This window comes from Halichoerus grypus, chromosome X (genome assembly GCF_964656455.1).
Source record: "Halichoerus grypus chromosome X, mHalGry1.hap1.1, whole genome shotgun sequence".
NCBI lineage: Eukaryota > Metazoa > Chordata > Mammalia > Carnivora > Phocidae > Halichoerus > Halichoerus grypus.
In genome coordinates, this window is record NC_135727.1 from 82,151,286 (window position 1) to 82,172,917 (window position 21,632).

The 21,632-nt window shown below is 41.1% G+C and overlaps 1 protein-coding gene across 9 annotated transcripts in view; it reads left to right on the top strand.

The window, feature by feature from the left end:
- Positions 1 to 21,632, top strand: part of ARHGEF9 (Cdc42 guanine nucleotide exchange factor 9) — a 242,546-nt gene that overhangs the window by 177,222 nt on the left and 43,692 nt on the right. For all 9 annotated transcript variants that reach the window (XM_078064907.1, XM_078064910.1, XM_078064909.1 and 6 more), the window contains 2 exons: positions 4,863 to 4,992; positions 12,810 to 12,941. In XM_078064907.1, coding sequence (XP_077921033.1) covers positions 4,863 to 4,992; positions 12,810 to 12,941 — 262 coding nt within the window. The remainder of the gene's footprint in view (positions 1 to 4,862; positions 4,993 to 12,809; positions 12,942 to 21,632) is intronic.

Consider the following 21,632-nt stretch of genomic DNA (forward strand, 5'->3'; position numbering starts at 1 on the left):
ACTGAAGAACTTCCACTAAAATTAGGATATTTTAAAAATAAAAATGGAAAATATTTATGGCACCTAAAATGGAAAGCCCTTAAAGGAAGGTCTTCTAGTCAGACTTCCTCATTTTATGGCTAGAAAGACTGAGGCCCAGAAAGCAAGTCTGTGTGGCAAAGCAGTGACACAAAGTGTGGACAGTGGTCTGGGAACCTAGCTTTGTAAAGAGCCCTCCAGGTAATTTTCATGCCCAAAAAGATTTATGAGCCATTGTACTAGGCAATCTGGAAGGCCTCTTCCAGTTCTGCTAGCCCATGATGTCATTAGCCTAAATTACCTCCACTGTTATACTTCATGGTGCTAAGTGACCAGAAGTGATCATTATTGTACATAAATCTCAGAGGAGCAACCTTCGAACCAATGGTTTTAAAACCGGGTTATTCAAAGAGTGGTTCTCAAATGTTTTTATATTACAGCTCATCTCTCATCAACACCTACTCCTGAGTATCTGTTTCATGGAATCTAGCAGGAGGCTCTAAAAATCATACTTGTGGACTGATATTAATAGGTAAATTATATATTGCACAATTGCTTTCAAGAGCCCCAGAAAGACCATTTTCAAAGCACAGCCCAAAACTGTGTGAGTTTCTTAAGCCAAAACAACCCCAGGACCTTATTGAGTTTAGTGGGGCCAGTAAGATAGGATATCTACCTGGGATTTGCCATCCTTATGGTCCTTCACCTTGTTATTGGAGTCCCTGCCTCAAGGTCTTCTTGCCCTCTGGGTCCCTTTTCCCCCCTCTTTCTACCTCCTGAGCTCCAGAGTGCTGAGAGAGTGGCTCAGGTATTGGAAAGATACATGAATACCTGTCCTCCTTCAGGGTGACAGTCCCAGTGTCAGTCCCAGCACTATCCCCAGGCCATGGGGCACCTCTTTTGGCTGGCTTCAGGGAGCTGTATTAAGATGACAGCTCCTGTGATGCATGTCAGAGTAGCTTGGATTTGAAGTTAATTAGAGGCTGCTGCCAGCTAGAAGGCTTAGTCAAATAGGTGTTTGGACAAGTAGGTCTGAAATGCAAGCACTCAGAGTGGCCTCTAAGGGAGATTAGATGGATGGAGAGTAATAAATGGATAATAATACTGCCTTTGCTTACAGAAGGGTGATGTGTCCCCACCCTGCCTTCCAACATTTCTTAAGCTGACAGGAAGGAAGACTGTGTAAGAGGGAGGTTAACTGACATGTCTGGAACAAGACAATCTTGGTTCAGTAGATCTTATCAAGGGGCTGGGCCCAGACCTCATCTGAAGGCCTGGGGGATCTGAGCAGGGTTTAGGTGAGACCACAACTATTCACTTCTTCTCTCACCCACTCCTAAAGCTAGTGGGGCAGGTTAAAAATGGGGACCTTCCCCCTCTAACCATTGTAAGAAAGGCAGCTAAAAATGGCAAAGGTTGAATGACAGTATGGCACAGTGACCATAATGAATCCATGGCTGAGTAGTACATGGGATCAGAGGTAATAGGCATTCTCATTCCAGTGCTGTCCGATGGAACTTTCTACAATAATATAAATGTTTTATATCTGTGCTGTCCAATGTAGTAGCCACTGGCTACATACAACTACTGAGTACTGAGAAATATAGCTGGTGCAACTGAAGTACTAAATTTTTAACTGTATTTAATTTTAAATAAATGTGGCTAATGGCTACCATATTGGACAGTGTAATTTTATGCTTTACCTTCCCCAAAGTGGCTTAAGTCATTTTCCTGGTGCCCTCAACCCAGGAAGAGGAATGGCATGGGAGATAGTAAATGGGCCCAAAGAACAGGGGCACTTATTTATGTTAGCAGCTTCTACACCGCACCTACCTCTTCTGTCATCACCCTACTCTGCTTCCAAATGGCAGGCTCAGATAACCTTGCCAGGGAGAAACTTTAATAGTCATACAGAGCCCAATAGATTGCCCATAGGCTGGAGCAAGTAACTGTAAAAAGATAAAATATAACAAGAACAAATGTTAGAATGGCTAAAATTAACAAGACAGGAAACAAAAATTTTGGTGAAGATGTGGAGAAAGGGGAACCCTCTTACACTGTTGATGGGAATGCAAGCTGGTACAGCCACTCAGGAAAACAGTATGGAGGTGCCTCAAAAAGTTAAAAATAGGACTAACCTATGACCCAGCAATTGTACTACTGGGTATTTACCCCAAAGACACAGATGTAGTGAAAAGAAGGGACACCTGCACCCCAGTGTTCCTAGCAGCAATAGCCAAACTGTGGAAGGAGCCAAGATGTCCTTCAATAGATGAATGGAAAAAGAAGTTGTGGTTCAGGGATCCCTGGGTGGCTCAGTCGGTTAAGCGTCTGCTTTCGGCTCAGGTCATGATCCCAGGGTCCTGGGACTGAGCCCCATGTTGGGCTCTCTGCTCAGCGGGAGCCTGCTTCTCCCTCTCCCTGCTGCTCCCCCTGCTTGTACTGTCAAATAAATAAATAAAATCTTAATAATAAGAAGTTGTGGTTCATATATACAATGGAATATTACTCAGCCATCAGAAAGGCTGAATACCTACCATTTACATCGACATGGATGGAAACGGAAGGTATTACACTCAGTGAAATAAGTCAATCAGAGAAAGACAATTTTATGGTTTCGCTCACGTGTGGAATATAAGGAATAGTGCAGAGGATCATAGGGGAAGGGAGGGAAAACTGAATGGGAAGAAATCAGAGAGGGAGACAAACCATGAGAGACTCGACTCCGGGAAACAAACCAAGGGTTGCGGAAAGGGAGGTGGGTAGGGGGATGGGGTAACTGGGTGATGGACATTAAGGAGGGCACACGATGTGATGAGCACTGGGTGTTATAGGCAACTAATGAATCATTGAACACCACATCAACAACTAATGATGTACTATGTGTTGGCTAATTGAATTTTTTAAAAAAAGAACAAATGTAAGATTTTGTAGTTTGGTCTAAGAAATCAAGAGGGAGACAGAGTTCAAGGACAGGCTTAGAGAGATGCAGCTTCTAGACAGCCTATCTTTTAAATATTTATTTCAGAGAGAGAGAGAGAAAGCATGGGGAAGGGCAGAGGGAGAAGCAGACTCCCTGCTGAGCAGGGAGCCTGATGTGGGGCTCGATCCCAGGACCCTGGGATCATGACCTGAGCCAAAGGCAGGCACTTAACCCACTGAGCCACCCAGGTGCCCCTAGACAGCATAATTTAAAGAGACTTAGGAAGCATTAGTCAACCATGAGTTCAAATAAGTCAGCAGTTGGATCCAGAAGAAAAACTGGTAATAGCTAACATTTATTAAGGCTCAGAATAAATAAGAGTTTAAGAGTTTTTTTTCTTTTTTTTTTTTTTAACAAAGTTGTCTTGAGACAGAATAAACTGGTTAGGATGTATAGTGAGCCTCCCATCACTGGAGGTGGTAAAATTTAGTAGCACTTGAAGACTATGGTCTGGCAGGTGTTCACAAAACATAGGGAGGCCATCTAAGAGGAAGTACTACATGGTATCTGACTTGGCAGTTAGAACTGCCTTCTCTGTGCCTCTGATTTGTCAACCACCCCACACTTCAATGTATTAGGAAAGAAAAAACAGTTGCTGTGTATCTTTTTTCCCTCCTTTCTTTTTTCTAATTAGTGCTGGGACAGTGAGCAGGTTAATGACCACAAAGCATGTTTAGCTTTTCTAAGGAAAGGTTAGTTAAGATTGAATCATAATTCGTCCTCTTGCCCTCTCAGTCTATTGTAGCTCCACCAAATGCCTGGGATCTCACTTTCAATATGCCTTTCACAGGGACCATTTGATTGGAGATCAGATCAGACAAGCAGAGAAAACTGGGCAGGATGGTATAACCTTCAACAAGTAGGCCATCCAAAGTCCCAGGAAACTGGGCCTAAAAGTTGCACTTCTGGGACTAGAGGTTTTGAGAGGTAACCCATGTGGTGCCTAGAGAAATGTTTGATTTGTACTAATAATACTGCTAACATTTACAATAGGCCAAGAGTAAAACAGTTTATGTGGATGATTAAACCCTCAACAAACCCTCCTGTAATTCTCCCATTTCACATATGAAGAAACTGAGTCATTGAGAGAGTCAGTGAGACTTGCCAAAGACCAGTTTTGTCAGTGACAAAACTAGGGTTTGAGCCCAAAGAGTATGGATCCAGAGTCTGTTCTTAAACACTGTGCTACATCCTATCTGTATATTGTACTGGAGGAAAAGAGTAGATATTATTTCACAATGACTTTGGGCAGAGTTCCCTAGAAATAAGTGGTAGAAGGGATAGTAAAGCTCTGGACCATGCCATGTATAAGGTTCCCTTCTTGATGCGTGGCTGGTTGTATCAGATTGGATGCAAAAATAATGCTATAAGAAAGATAGGAGTCTATTTCCCTTTCATGTAAAAAAAATGTCTGCAGGTAGGCAGTCCATGACTGCTATGGTAGCTCTATGGTCATCAAAAACTTGGGCTCCTTCCGACTTTCTGTTATCCTATCCCTAGGAGTAGGGACTTTTTCTTATGGTCCAAGATAGCTGCTAGAACTTCAACCATCATATCTACATTCCAAGCATCAAGATTGAGTAAGGGGTAAAGAAGCATTAGCTATCTTCCTTAAAGGAGGTTTCTGAAAATCTCTGCCCCAAATTTCTATTTGCATATCACTGGACTAATCACATGGTCACCCCTTACTGTAAAGAAAGATAGGAAATGTAATCTTTTACTCCATGTGACATGGGTTCCATCTGAAAATCAGGGCTCTGTTACTAAGTAGGAAGAGAAGAATGGATGTTAGGGTTGGCACCCAACACATCGGTTCTCTAACACATTGATACATCCAACTTGTACTTTTGTGTCTTCACAGTGACTACAGGTATGTGGCAGCTGCTCTGGCTGTCATGAGAAACGTGACTCAGCAGATCAATGAGCGCAAGCGGCGTTTGGAGAATATTGACAAGATTGCCCAGTGGCAGGCATCTGTCCTAGACTGGGAGGTACGATCTTTATGAACAGGGGTACTGGGGAGTCTGAATAGGTTAGCTAGAACATCACATCTTAGCCTAAGATGGATGAAAAGGAATTAAATTTAAAGAACAGCAGAAAGGATTTAGATTAGAGCCAAGGCAAAACTTTCTACTAATGAGAGGTGTTGTGTACTTGAATAGCTTTCTAAGAAGGTTGGAGAAATCTTTAAGGCAACACTTCATTAAGAAAGGAAAGGTTCATTTCGTTGGGTGTTGCCAGGAAAAAATTGGATTGAATCAATAGACTTTCGAGCTTCTTTCCAGTCCTGGAGTTTTATCACCACCAGGTGAACACTTGGATAAGAAGTGTTATGTACTAATCCACTCCCAGACACAGAATATAATGATGGTTCTCTTGTGCAGGCCAGCCAACATACTTCTTTTTTCCATTGGTGAGATTACCTTGCTCTGACACATTTACTCGGTCTACCCAAGCTTGCACACTCGAGGCCAAGGTCCTCATTTCTGCCCAGTCGACCCACCAAATTCTGTTTTTTATCATTTGCTTATAAAATTAATTCCTGACAGTCTCCTATTTCATTGGAAACAGCCACAACTTCCCTGAACTCAGAAAGTCTTCAGTGAATGAAGTCACTAAAGCCTTCCTTTCCTAGATACTCACTTGCAGAGGATATATACAACCTAACAAATAAATGGAGATTTTGCTTCTATTCATGTCACTGCTCTGTTGAGGTTCTTGGGTTTCTGTTCAATAGAAACAGAGCCATGAATTATAAGGCGTCATAGGTATGTGTGTTGAGTACACCATTTAGTGTTTGTCTCTTGTGCCCACCAAGAGAACCAGGGGCCATGGCATTTCACATTTATCTCTCAGACCCAAATTTTGAAATCTGATAGTCTACAGGCTAACATAACCAAGATGGGAAAGGCTGGTCATTCTACCAGGGAGGGGGCAGTAAACTTAAGCTTCATAGTCACAGTGCAGAAGTTGAACCAGTTCCCTATTCCACTTGCCTCAACTCTGGTATCATTTCCTATGATTGAGAAGTAGTATCTCCCTAACATTTCAAGCAGTAGCACATTCTAAGAAGATTAAGCATCAGCCTTGCAAACAGCTATTTTACCAAAGTCCAGAAAAAAATCATCTTTCATTTATTCTGCTACCTCTGATCCTTTTTAATGTAGATGGCTGGAAAAGACCACAATTCTGAGCATTTGGCATATTTTTAGTCTTATTTAAAGGATAATGTCCCCATAAGAGTAGAAAAAAGGAGTGATTTTTTGAGATGAAGAGAAAGGAATGAATCTATATAAAGAGACCCTATTGCTCATAAGAGGAAACCAACACTGGCCCAAACTTATTAGTGAATCATGGTTCCTCCTTCCCTTGACCAAATGACCTCTAGCAAACCCATCAACTCCAAGGCACTCTGAAATTGTGGCTGGTTAACAAGCCTCTTTCTCTCTACTCCTGCAGGGTTCTCTGTAAAAAGGAGGTTCCCAGCAGCAGTTGTCTTCGTATTCCCTGGAACAACTTCCTTCTTCCTAATGCCTGGAATAGCTAATTCCTCCATATGCTCTGGGCCTCCAGTCCTTGAAGGTAGAGCCATGGAGGACCAACAATAGCTTGAAATTCCTTGGCCTATCCAGGGAGCCTTATTAATACCAAACTCGAAAACACTGAACTATGATTTAAAGACTCAGCATCTAAAAAAGGAATTTCATGTGTTTTTGTCTAGAAGTGGGGGGTGGGAAACAAAAAGACGATTTTGAGCCAGGATTGATGGGAGAACAGTTACTCTCTGCCTCCTTTGTTAGCATGATTGATTGGTCTTCTAATTTCAACCAAGCCCGTATGTACAACCCTGACACCCTGCTGCTTGGTAAAGCCCTTCTTCTTCTAATTTGGCAAGAAGAAAAATTCCTCATGGTTCCCTTTTTAGACTCTGGGGTCACCGTGGAACTTACTAGCTCTAGAGGGGTTGTCTTCTAGGAAGCTTTTCTCCAGCGAATCCTGATGGGTGCATTTCAGAGGGCAGGCCTAAAGTGTCTTATGTTTGTCATATCTAGTCTTCAAGACTCAGTCACCAGGGCTTTTAGGAGACTACCCTTCCCATCAACAATTCTGGCATGCACACACACACACACACACACACACACACACATTGTAATGATGGTGGAAGTCTGAGAAGCCTATTCCTGACCAAGACCACAAAGCTAAAATTTTAATCTGGTCTCCAGATTCTCTCTGTGGTATTCTTTTCTCTGCTGCACTACATACTCTTCCAACCTTCTGCTTCCCACACCCCAGTTGCTTTCCTTTGTGATACTGCAGGGACTTGTTTTTGCAGTAAAGGGTCCATATCTAAGCAAGGCAGTAAGACTTCCTTGGGGGGAATATCCAAACCCTAGTATGGCTAAAGGTGGATGAATGCTGGAGGACCATCCCCAAAAGGCAATAGGACATATCCACTCCATGGCTTGCTAGCTATTGACATAAGTAGCCAAACCTCACCGGTTCCCTGGTATAGGTTCTTTGTATGTTCTACTTGTCCAAGCAATCGCACAAGCAAAGAGAGGTCCTCCCAGCTTGCTGAGGGCTGCTCTGGACAAGCCTTGCAAATCAAGAAAATGATTTCTTGTCCTCCCCCAAATGTTTGAACAAACAGGGTGGCTGTCAAAGCATCCACATAATAATTTCAGCTTAATTTGTCAAATTAAAAAGAAGAGTCATAGGGGAAATCTTCAGAGCTTAATCTGCTTTGAAGAGGAATTGGGAAAGAGGGTTGAGGATTAGCAGCATACAGGCAATTGGTACCTACTCAATAAATCAGAACATCTGGCTAGAGAGTAGGAGGCCTTGTATTATATCCAGACCTGACCCTGCCTCAACTTATTCCATAAATATTCAGGGTCTTTTTGTTCAATTCCAGTTATCATCCTTGCTCACTACCCCCCCCCCCATGAGAACTAGAGTTCACGAAGTACCCCCTGCTCTGTCCCATATCCCAGGGCTCCTAAAAATTAAATGGATGAGTGAAAATATCACCCATACCTCAAAGTAATAATCAATACCTTAGAGTGGCTTAGGGGAGCAACAGGGAGAAGAACCAGCTCTCACAGACCACAGTTTCAGGGAAATTTACATTTCTAATTTCTCTGATGCTTATGTTTGGTTGAACTGTAACATTGCTGCCCTTAACACTCATTAGATCCACTTGACAGGAAGGGAAAAGGAATATATCCCTGGCAGCTTCCTTTTAATCTTTTTTTTTCCCCTGGAGATTTTTACCAGGAGCCCAGATTTGTAGCTCATGTTTGGGAATTTGACTGTATATGATTGTGGTGGCACCCCTCCCCTAACAGCCTGCTTGTGTAATATCCAAAGGCCTGTTCCAGTTTACCACTGGATAATTGAATCCAAAAAGTTGGAGGAAACACAAATACCCAACGTGATGGAAGCAGAAAAAGTATCTATTTAGAAGCTGAGGTGGCTTGATGAGGCATACTTCTGGGACAAGGAGTTTGTTATTTCCCTGCCGTCCTGTCAATAGGCAGCATTGAAAATGAACTGTATGAAAATTAGGGCATTTCCCTTGTCCTTCTTTCCCTGGATCTGTTCAGGCCACAACCTCACATCAGAACAGTCAGCCTATAACTAGAATGGGGTGTTGGGCATTGGGCTATTGAGATGAATGAGTGGCCTTGGTTTTCCACTGGGGCAAGTATGTTCCAGGCAGAGGGAACAGTATGTGCAAAATCCTGGAGGAATGGAAGAAAACAGAATGTCCATGGGGAAGGTGGCAGTGGGAAGAGATTGCACTTTTGGGGGCAAGGCAAAGTAATATATGGTGCAAGTGGGGTAGAAGAGGCAAAGGGTGAGAACTCTGAACTCCGAGAGGGCCATTTCCCTTATGTGATCTGATTTTTGCTCTCAAGCAGCCATGTGAAGTGAACCAAGCAGGAACTGTTGTATTATCCATTGTTCAATTGAGAAAACAGATTGAGAGTGGTTAAGCTACTTTCCAAGGGCACAGAGTGAGTTGGTGGCAACACTGGGCCCAGAACCCAAGTCTTCTGAGATTCTCACCTCAGAAATCTTCCAAGGTAGCTAGTTGTTCCACTAAGGATTATCATTATACTGTGGTTTGGTGGCTTTGGAGGGAGTCTGGCCTGGATTCTGGATTCTTTGCGCAAATTACTTCCAATTTCTCTGACCTTGGTTTTGGGGGTAATAACAGTACATTCATCATTGGGTTCTTGTGAGTATTAATAGGAATATGTGACATAGGATATAGAGTGCACAATAATAATCAAGATAATAGCTATCACTTACGTAGAACTTACAGTGTGAAGTGTACTCTCCTAAGCACTTTATATATGTTAACCTTCATAATCTTCACAACAGCGAAATGAGATTGGTACTGTTATTACCCTCATTTTAAAGATGAGGAAATTCAATGTAGGAAATTCATTTTAAAGACGAGGAAATGTAGTACAGCCCCACCGTGATCCTCCCTCAGCACAATTTGTCTCTTTCCAGGGTTCAAATTGTCGGAAATTGGCAGGACGTGGCTATAGCCAGCACCAGTGTGGGGTTGCCAGTGGCCTGCTGGTCTTTTCCTTCAGAACATCTAGCCAGCTCAGGAACAAGATGGCCTTCCCTCTACCTGTAGACAGTCTTTGCAGAGTCAAGCTCCACTTGAAGCTCACTCAGTAATATAATTTACATGTGTTTTATATTCTTTTGATTACCTTTTTTTGTAGAAATAAAAATTGAACTTAGAATTTAAAAAAATAAAATAAAGATGAGAAAACTGACACACAGAGAGGATATATGAGTAACCTGACATCAATCAGCATGGTGAGCATAAGGGTATTCTTTCTCCTTTCTTTCTTTCTTTTTCTTTCTTTCTTTCTCTTTCTTTCTTTCTTTCTTTCTTTCTTTCTTTCTTTCTTTCTTTCTTTCTTTCTTTCTTTCTTCTTTCTTCTTTCTTTTCCTTCCTTCCTTCCTTCTCTCTTTCTTTTGTCTTTTTTCTTTCTTCTTTCTTTCTATTTCTTTCTTTCTTTCTTTTGTTCTTCTCTTTCTTTCTTTTCTTCTTTCTTTTTCTTCCTTCCTTCCTTCTCTCTTTCTTTCTTTTGTCTGTCTTTTTTCTTTCTTCTTTCTTTCTATTTCTTTCTTTATTTCTTTCTTCTTTTGTTCTTCTCTTTCTTTCTTTCTTTCTTTTCTTCTTTCTTTTTCTTCCTTCCTTCCTTCTTTCTTTCGTCTGTCTTTTTTTCTTCTTTCTTTCTATTTCTTTCTTTCTTTCTTTCTTCTTTTGTTCTTCTCTTTCTTTCTTTCTTTTCTTCTTTCTTTTTCTTCCTTCCTTCCTTCCTTCTCTCTTTCTTTCGTCTGTCTTTTTTTCTTCTTTCTTTCTATTTCTTTCTTTCTCTCTTTCTTCTTTCGTTCTTCTTTCTTTCTTTCTTTCTTTTCTTCTTTCTTTTTCTTCCTTCCTTCCTTCCTTCTCTCTTTCTTTCTTTTGTCTGTCTTTTTTTCTTTCTTCTCTTTCTTTCTTTCTTTCTTCTTTCTTTCTTTCTTCTTTCTTTCTTTCTTCTTTCTTTCTCTTTCTTTCTTTCTTTCTTTCTTTCTTTCTTTCTTTCTTTCTTTCTTTCTTTCTTTTCTTTCTTTCTTTCTTTCTTCTTTCCTTTTTTTCTCCCTTCCTTCCCTTTCTTAGCTTGGTGGAGTTATATGTGGCAAGTACTTAAAATAGGAGTGTTCCTGGCTGGTACAGTGGGTGTAACTTTAAAAGTCATCCTGGAAAAAAAAAAAAAGTCATCTTGGCCAACTTTTTTGGCATTGGCCTGTTTTTATGGCTTTCTTTCACTTTATATATATTCAAAATGGACTGTGGCACATCTTCCTGACCTGCCTCAGGGTGGGACATGGCAGACTGCTACCACTCTCATCTTCCCATCCATCTAACAGGAAAGCCCTGCACAAATCCCTCCCCCTGAGAGCTTCCTCTTCCAGAAGTTCTGTGTTAGTATGTGGGCCCCTCAAGGATGAATGTTTACTCAAGTTCCAAGGTACCCCTGAAATGGAGTCTGGAGTCACAGTATCTGTGAGCTTTCTTTTTGAGGTTATATTATTACAAAATATTTCCACTGAGCTCCCCTTTTCCTTCTCATACCTTAGACTGAAAAAAGTGATATGCTGAAGAATACCATTTCCAGCTATCCCTCTCTTTGGCCCACTGCCCTGTCTAGGCTGTTCTAATTATTGCTGGGGGGGGATGCAGGGATCTCCATCTCTAACCCTGACTTGAAGCTTTTGGGTGCAAGGCTGAGATCTTAACATTGGAGTATCAGGGCTAAGACCTTGGAGATCAACCTCATATACCACATTTAACATCAGGAAAAACTGAGACCCAGAGAGAGGAAGGGACTGACTGGACTGGAGATAGCATAATATAGTGGCAAGAGTGAGTATACTTTCTGGAGCCACAGAATTGGGGCTGGGTCATGGGTATCTAGCTAATGAGCTGGGTGATCTTAGCTGATCACCTGACATTTCTGTACCTTGGACTATAAAATGAGAGTAAGACTACCTACCTCCCAGTATTCTTGTGTGCTTCAGAAGAGATAGAGTGAAAGTATGTAGCAAAAGTCTGATGCATATAGGTGTTAATATATTTTTAGAGGGGGGGAGGGGGGACAAAGGGAATGGGAGTGAGAATCTCAAGCAGACTCTATACCCAGCATGGAGCCCAACACGGGGCTCAGTCTCACAGCCCTGAGATCGTGACCTGAACCAAAATCAAGAGTCAGATGTTCAACTGACTGAGCCACCCAGGCACCCCTATAGGTGCTAATATTAATTCTCCTGAGTTCTGGACCAGATTTTTATCCCTATCTTTATATAGGTCCTGGAACCCAGCCCCCACCCCCCTACCCCCGTGGCAGGCTTTGGTGTGGTTTGCCTCGTGTTCCATGAGTTCTGTGCACACCTGCATTAGTTTCCTCCACTGACTGTGAGCTCCTTGAGAACAAGGGCCAAATCTGGCTTGGCATCTGACATATATCCCCACATACCTCTAACCTAGCAGAGTTTTTGTGAAAAGGGGCCTTGGAAACTGTAGAATTGAGTTAGCTAGGAGTCAGATGTGTTGGTACCTTTTTTTTTTTTTTTTCCTGTCTGACTATGTAGCAAGGAGGGGAAGTGGTTTCAGGCTATGAATAACAGACCAAAGAATCATGTGGTTGTGAAGTTTCCTATTTAATCAATATATTTTAATGAACTGAGAGGAGAAGAAAAAAAAATTAAGAAACTGTATGTATTCTCTCTTTCTCCCTCTATCATTGTCTCCTTCTTGCCCTCCCCTGTCCCCTTTTTTACTCATTTGGGAAGCAGAGAGACTTCTATTATTTCCTTAGGCTTACTCTTCAGGTATAAGAAAGAGACTAAGAGACTAGGCCTGGGATGAAGGACTGGTGCAGAAAGAGAAATTCATAGAGAAAAAGGCAAGGAAAGAGAGAGGGAGAGAGAAACCTCATGGAACCAGGATGAACCTTGGTGCCTGTAGGGCTAGAGAGCAGCTGACATAGAGAGACTATAGCAGTCCTGGGTGGTAGGGCTCATTTGGCCTGAGGGTGAACAAGAGTATGGGTCTTTCCAGCTCATGGAACCTTTTAAGGATTCCCAGGAGTCCTTTCTATCCCTCTTTCCCCACCAGGCCTTTTCTGTACTCCTCCTGCCCCAGTCTATGCCTAGTTTTAGGTGCTTCCAGGCAGGTGACAGGTCTGTCCCTTCTGCCTGGCTGCCTCTCACTATCACATATTCTTCCCAGGGTGAGGACATCCTAGACAGGAGCTCGGAGCTGATCTACACTGGGGAAATGGCCTGGATCTACCAGCCCTATGGCCGCAACCAGCAGCGGGTCTTCTTCCTGTTTGACCACCAGATGGTCCTCTGCAAGAAGGTAACCCCAACCTCTTCTTTCCTGAGGGAGATGGGAGATGGGCACCTCAGAAGCATAAGCCCCTCCCTCTCCATCATCCCCAGCTCCCAGTGAAGTGGTCATTATAGTAGGTGGGAAAAGATGCCAGTGGCTTCTAATTTTGTGATTCCTTCTTTAACTTTTGCTGTTTTCCCTCTTTGTCAGTTTTCTTTTAAAAAGTCTAGAATAAGACTCTTTTTTTCTCTTTCTTCTTGTCTTCCATGATGGCTGTCTCTGATCCTCCATCCATTGCCCTGTTACTTTAGTTATGCGTATGTTGTGTTATTTCCTTCCAGAGATGATTATATTGGAAATTATTTTGCTGCTGTGGGGATTTTTTCTTTTTTCTCCTTTCCTTTTTTTTTCTCCCAGAGGAGGGGTAGAGATCCCCTTTCCTCTCTCCTCAGTCATCCACTAATGTTCCTACAGTTCTGAAGTTGTCCCAAACAGCTTTTCCCCTGTATCATTTGTTTTTAATTATACCAGCCTTGACATACTCTGTTGTCTTCTGTGTCATAACTACTAGTTATTTATGTTGGTTTCATTGTATTCTGGGAGGATCCAGAATTAAATAGAGTATAATAATGCTGGAGGGAGGACTTTTTCTGTTCAAGGAACTTTCTGCATTGGGCCACTTTTTCTTGTACTGAAGGGCCAGACTTGGAGGATGAACCATCTGGGACTCAGAAATGCAACAATAGCAACAGAGATTAGGGATATAGCAGAAAAGAGATGGGGATTTGAAACCAAAACATCTGGGTCCTAGGCTCTACTGTCTCTAACCTTGGGCAAGTTTTTTTAACTTTATGTTCTTATTTTCCTCAGTGCCAAATCAGGCTGATGATAGAATTCATCTCAAGAGGCATTGAGGAGGACCACCTAAGGTAGTGGGAAGCAGTGAAGTATAGTGTTAAGAGCATGGGTTCTAGGGTCAGCCAGAAAGGCACCAATTTTTCCCATGAGCTGTGTGACCTTGGGCAAATTCTCTGTGCCTCACATTTGCAAAATGGAAATCATAATGGTATCCACATAGAAAGAGAGGTTGTGATGGTTAAATGAAACAATATAGTTGCAGTGCCTGGCACATGGTATTTAGTAAATGTTAGCTATTGATATTCATTCAGCAAATCTTTTATGGGAGACAGTATATGCAGTAGTTAAATAAGCACAGATTTTAGAACCAGATAGTCTGGACTAAAGCCCAACTCTACCATTTAGTAGCTTTTGTTCCAGAGTAAGCTTCTTAACTGTTCTATCTACAGTTCCTCATAAAGCGGGGTTATAACAGTACCTAACTTGTAGGATTGTTGTGAAGATTATTTGTTAATAAATGCAAAGCATTCAGCTGCCGAGGGATGAATACATAAAGAAAATGTGATGCACGTGTGCACGCACACACACACACAGGAATGCACACACACTATGGAATATTATTCAGCCTTAAAAAAAGGGAGGAACTCCTGTCATTTGTGACAACATAGATGAACCTGGAGGACATTATGCTAAGTAAAATAAGACAGAGAAAGGCAAATACCATATGATCTCACTTCATGTAGAATCTACAGCTGTTGAAGCCATAAAGGCAGAGAGTAGAATGGTGGTTGCCAGGGACTGGTGGGGATTTGGAAAATGGAGAGATACTGGTCAAAGTGTGAAAAGTTTTCATATGCAAGATGAATAAGTTTTGGTGAGCTAGTATACAGTATGGTGCCTATCACTAACAATACTGTATTGTGTACTTGAAATTTGCTAAGAAAGTAGATCTTAAGTGTTCTCATCACAAAAAAAGTCACCATGTGAGATGATGTATATGTTAATTAGCTTGATTGTGGTGATCATTTCACAATGTATACATATATCAAAACATCACATTTTATACCTTAAATATATATAATCTTTATTTGTCAATTATACCTCAATAAAGCTGGGGAGAAATGCAAAACATTTGGAATAGTGTCTAGCACATGATATATGCTAAGTGTTAACTGTTGCCATTGTTGTTGCTGTTATTATTTTGTTATTAAGAATGTACCCTAGGTGTTGGAATGCAATAATGAGAAAAATAAGTCCAGTCCCATCCCCATGTGCCTTCCTCAGGCTCTGTAGAGAAAACCCAGGGTGATCAAGGCTAGGGGTGGGCAGGAACTAGGGCCCCTCTCTAAAAAGACCTTACTGACAAGCAAGTGAGACAGGCTGCAATCCTTAAGAGTTGCATTTCCCAGATTGCAGCATCTGTCATTTATACAAAATGTTTTACAGTGTCTTACTAAACCCCATGAATACCCAGTGAGGCCAAATTCAATTATCTCCTAGTTGTTTGAATTATATAATGTCAGGAATTGGAGTAGGCTCCTTGCTGGATCCATGGCTAGGCTTGGTGCTTGTCTGCAGACTGCCAGGGACCTTCTGGAGAAGCACTGACTCCCTTGATATCCTCCAGCTTGGGTGAGTGGAAGGGAAAAGGAGGAAGGCGGGCATGCTATTAGGTAAGGAACTTGTGATGACCTAAATAGCACCTGTGGTGAGCACTTATTCACCATGTCCCTATGAAAGCACTCAGACCACCATTAACAAGTGGCATTTGGGCAGCCTGGTCCCAACGGGACCTTAGACAACCAGGGCTCCAGAGGGCTTTGTCCCTTTGCCATGTGCAAAAGATGAGCAGAGAAACTTCTAAGGCTTTTTCAGCTGTTTTTCCCTGGGCAGCCCCTGAGTGAGGCAAGAGTAAGGAAGGTACACTACTGGGCACAGCTTAATGGGCAGACTATAAGCTGTGAAACAGAACTAATGTAACTCAGGAGTGTGGTGGCTGAGTTTAAGTTGTGTAAGGGTCTTCATTATCTGTGCTAGCATTCAGAAAAGGGAAACTGCAATAACTTGAGCTAGAGGATGCACTCAGGGAATACTTGAGGAGGAAAAATGTGTAAATTTGACCTGGAGCTGGAATGATTGTAAAAAGAGGTATTGTTGGGGCAGGGAGGACACATTAGTGTGAGCCTAAGTATAGATCTGTGACCACCCCCATCTTGAAAGGGTATATGGAATTTCCAAGGATGTAGAGGTAGCTATGTAAATTTTAAAATATTCAGTTACTTTTGCTTTGATTTATTTTTGTCACAATCTTTAAATTATTTTGAAAGTTTAAATGAACCAAAGGAGGCAGTGAGATTTTCAGGTTCATTGAAGGAATCTTAAAGTCCTACAAAAAATTAGTCTGGGACCAAGAAAGCTTGGCACCATATTTATTAGACAAGGCTGACCTCATGACCTGGAAACCGCATGTTTAGATTTGAGCTTTACAACCATTTTAGAGAAAATTGAGGTTCAGAGAGATAAAATGGCTTGCCCAAGGCCACAGCTAGTAGGTTATGCAGCTAGGAGTCTGTATAACTCACACTCTTTCCATGCATGTTTCACGCTGCTTTGTGGCCTTAGCTACGATTTCTGATGGGATTTTTTGAACAGTAGGTCATTCTTAATCATTCCTATCACATCCCTAAACTTGGCCTTATGACTAATCTGGTGCCTGAAAACTCACATTCAACACTCTGGGGAGCTAGAAAGAGTAGGCAAAGGGAGAACCTTAATGACACATTTCTCTAGTCCTGTTCCCCTACCACAGAAGCAGAATTCTCTCAAGTTTCTTGTTATCATTAAATACCTAAAGAAACAATAGGAGTTTCAGTTGATGCTTTTAATTTAGCTCCAAGATCATGTACATCCTTTCTTTTTTTTTGGAAACTAGTAAAGGTTTTGAAGGCTGACAATGATTATGACACACCTTCAGAGTTAAAGGAAGCTACAGGTGATGCTGGCAGGCTGGGTCCAGAGACCCAAAGGGGATCCTGCAGGACCAGCCAATAGTGTTCTTGGTTTCATGAAGGATGGAAATAAAACATGAGCCAGCAGGAGGTGAAAGCAGAGTTTCCTGAAGATATAGAGAGAGCAGATACAGACAGAGTGTCTGGGAGACTAAGAAAGGAAAGGAGGGAATCTCATCTTTGTTCAGGGTCTGGGGGGGTTTATTGAGGATGGTGGTCTGATATACATGTCCTCTTAGGCATCTAGGTACCAGTTAGAACAAAGACAAGGGGGCAGGTTTTATTCCTTGGAGCCAGGGGGCCTTGACATTGAGATGTCTAGCCATGGTTGTCTAGAATAAGCAAATGGTAGCTTTGTCCAGTCATTCTCACCTGGTCCTTCCATAGATGTTAACTATTGTAGAGAAATTGTTAATTCCTGTCCCTTATAAGGAGAACATATGCTGATTGCATTACAAATCATGTGTAAAGTGGGGTAGGGGTGCAGGTCCCACCAAGAATAGAAGCAGGAAAAGGAGTAAAAAGCAGATTTTTATGGAGTCCTTCAGTTTCCCTGTCTCATTGGCTGAAGTTAGGAATAGTGGGAGGTTTCACTTATTTGTGGAACATAAGGAATAGCATGGAGGACATTAGGAGAAGGAAGGGAAAAAGGAAGGGGGTGGAATTGGAGGGAGAGATGAACCATGAGAGACTATGGACTCTGAGGAACAAAGTGAGGGTTTTAGAGGGGAGGGGGTGCAGGTATGGGTTAGGCCGGTGATGGGTATTATGGAGGGCATGTACTGCATGGAGCACGGGGTGTTATAGGAAAACAATGAATCGTGGATCACTACATCAAAAACTAATGATGTATTGTATGGTGACTAACATAACATGATAAAATAAAATTTAAAATATAAATAAATAAATAAAAAAGGAATAGTGGGATTTTAAAGATACTACCTGGGCTTGAAAAAAGCATGGAAGATATTAGAGAAACCCTTTCTGGAGAAATAAAAGAACTAAAATCTAAACAAGTCAAAATCAAAAAGGCTATTAATGAGGTACAATCAAAAATGGAGGCTCTAACTGCTAGGATAATGAGGCAGAAGAGAAAATTAGTGATACAGAAGACCAAATGATGGAAAATAAAGAAGCTGAGAAAAAGGGAGATAAACAACTACTGGATCACAAGGGCAGAATTCGAGAGATAAGTGATACCATAAGACGGAACAATATTAGAATAATTGGGATCCCAGAAGAAGAAAGAGAGAGAGGGGCAGAAGGTATATTGGAGCAAATTATAGCAGAGAACTTCCCTAATTTGGGGAAGGAGACAGGCATCAAAATCCAGGAGGCACAGAGAACACCCCTCAAAATCAATAAAAATAGGTCACCCCGACATCTAATAGTAAAACTTACAAGTCTCAGAGACAAAGAGAAAATCCTGAAAGCAGCTCAGAAGAGATCTGTAACCTACAATGGTAGAAATATTAGATTGGCAACAGACCTATCCACAGAGAACTGGCAGGCCAGAAAGGACTAACATGATATATTCAGAGCACTAAATGAGAAAAATATGCAGCCAAAAATACTATATCCAGCTAGGCTGTCATTGAAAATAGAAGGAGAAGGAGAGATAAAAAGCTTCCAAGACAAACAAAAACTGAAGGGATTTGCAAACACCAAATCAGCCCTACAAGAAATATTGAAAGGGGTCCTCTAAACAAGGAGAGAGCCTTAAAGTAACATAGACCAGAAAGGAACACAGACAATATACAGGAACAGTCACCTTACAGGCAATACAGTGGCACTAAGTTCATATCTTTCAATTATTATCCTGAATGTAAATGGGCTAAATGCCCCAATCAAAAGATACAGGGTATCAGATTGGATAAAAAAACAAGACCCATCAATATGCTGTCTGCAAGAGACTCATTTTAGACCCAAAGACACCCCAGATTGAAAGTGAGGGAGTGGAAAACAATTTACCATGCTAATGGACACCAAAAGAAAGCTGGGGTGGCAATCCTTATATCAGACAAATTAGATTTTAAACCAAAGACTGTAATAAGAGATAAGGAAGGACACTATATCCTACTTAAAGGGTCTATCCAATAAGAAGATCTAACAACAGTAAATATCTATGCCCCTAACATGGGAGCAGCCAATTATATTAAGTCAATTAATAACAAACACAAAGAAACACATCAAAAACAATACAATAATAGTGGGGGACTTTAACACCCCCCTCACTGAAATGGACAGATCATCTAAGCAAAAGATCAACAAGGAAATAAAGACTTTAAATGACACATTGGACCAAATGGACTTCACAGATATATTCAGAACATCCCATCCCAAAGCAACAGAATACACATTCTTCTCTACTGCCCATGGAACATTCTCCAGAATAGATCATATCCTAGTTCACAAATCAGGTCTCAACCGGTACCAAAAGATTGGGATCATTCCTTGCATATTTTCAGACCACAATGCTTTGAAACTAGAACTCAATCACAAGAGGAAAGTCAGAAAGAACTCAAATACATGGAGGCTAAAGAGCATCCTACTAAAGAATGAATGGGTCAACCAGGAAATTAAAGAAGAACTAAAAAAATTCATGGAAACCAATGAAAATGAAAACACAACTGTTCAAAGTCATTGGGATGCAGCAAAGGTGGTCCTAAGAGGAAAGTATATAGCAATACAAGCCTTTCTCAAGAAACAAGAAAGGTCTCAAATACACACCCTAACCCTACACCTAAAGGAGCTGGAGAAAGAACAGCAAATAAGGCCTACCCAGCAGGAGAAGAGAAATAATAAAGATCAGAGCAGAAATCAATGAAATAGAAACCAAAAGAATAGTAGAACAGATCAACGAAACTAGGAGCTGGTTCTTTGAAATTATTAACAAGATTGATAAACCCCTGTCCAGACTTACCAAAAAGAAAAGAGAAATGACCCAAATAAATAAAATCATGAATGAAAGAGGAGAGATCACAACCAACACCAAATAAATACAAACAGTTATAAGAACATATCATGAGCAACTATGCCAGCAAATTAGATCATCTGGAAGAAATGGATGCATTCCTAGAGATGTATAAACTACCAAAACTGAACCAGGAAGAAATACAAAACCTGAACAGACCTATAACCACTAAGGAAATTGAAGCAGTCGTCAAAAATCCCCCCAAAAACAAAAGCCCAGGGCCAGATGGCTTCCCGGGGGAATTCTACCAAACATTGAAAGAAGAATTAATACCTATTCTTCTGAAACTGTTCCAAAAAATAGAAATGGAAGGAAAACTTCCAAACTCATTTTATGAGGCCACCATTACCTTGATCCCAAAACCAGACAAAGACCCCATCAAAAAGGAGAATTACAGACCAATATCCTTGATGAACATGGATGCAAAAATTCTCATCAGAATACTAGCCAATAGGATCCAACAGTACATTAAAAGGATTATTCACCACGACCAAGTGGGATTTATCCCTGGGGTGCAAGGTTGATTCAACATCCACAAATCAATCAATGTGATACAATACATTAATAAAAGAAAGAACAAGAACCATATGATCCTCTCAAGAGATGCAGAAAAAGCATTTGACAAAGTACAGCATCCTTTCTTGATCAAAACTCTTCAGAGTATAGAGATAGAGGGTACACAACCCCATATCATAAAAGCCATCTATGAAAAACCCACAGCGAATATCATTCTCAATGGGGAAAAACTGAGAGCTTTCCCCTTAAGGTCAGGAACACGACAGGGATGTCCAGTATCACCACTGCTATTCAACGTAGTATTAGAATTCTTAACCACAGCAATCAGACAGCAAAAAGAAATAAAAGGCATCCAAATCAGCAAAGAAGTCAAACTCTCACTCTTTGCAGATGATATGATACTTTATGTGGAAAACACAAAAGACCCCACCCCAAAACTGCTAGAACTCATACAGGAATTCAGTCAAGTGGCAGGATATAAAATCAATGCACAGAAATCAGTGGCATTCCTATACACTAACACCAAGACAGAAGAAAGAGAAATTAAGGAGTCGATCCCATTTACATTTGCACCCAAAACCATAAGATACCTAGGAATAAATCTAACCAAAGAGGCAAAGAATCTGTACTCAGAAAACTATAAAATACTCATGAAAGAAATTGAGGAAGACCCAAAGAAATGGAAAAACGTTCCATGCTCATGGATTGGAAGAACAAATATTGTGAAGATGTCAATGCTACCTAGAGCAATCTACACATTCAATGCAATCCCTATCAAAATACCATTCACTTTTTTCAAAGAAATGGAACAAATAATCCTAAAATTTGTATGGAACCAGAAAAATCCCTGCATAGCCAGAGGAATGTTGAAAAAGAAAAGCAAAGCTGGTGGCATCACAATTCCGGACTTCAAGCTCTATTACAAAGCTGTCATCATCGAGACAGTATGGTACTGGCACAAAAACAGACACATAGATCAATGGAACAGAATAGAGGGCCCAGAAATGGACACTCAACTCTATGGTCAACTCATCTTCGACAAAGCAGAGAAGAATGTCCAGTGGAAAAAAGACAGTCTCTTCAACAAATGGTGTTGGAAAAATTGGACAGCCACATGCAGAAGAATGAAACTGGACCATTTCTTTACACCACACACAAAAATAGACTCAAAATGGTTCAAAGACCTAAATGTGAGACAGGAGTCCATCAAAATCCTAAAGGAGAACACAGGCAGCAACCTCTTCGACCTCCGCCACAGCAACTTCTTCCTAGAAACATTGCCAAAGGCAAGGGAAGCAAGGGCCAAAATGAACTATTGGGACTTCATCAAGATAAAAAGCTTTTGCACAGCAAAAGAAACAG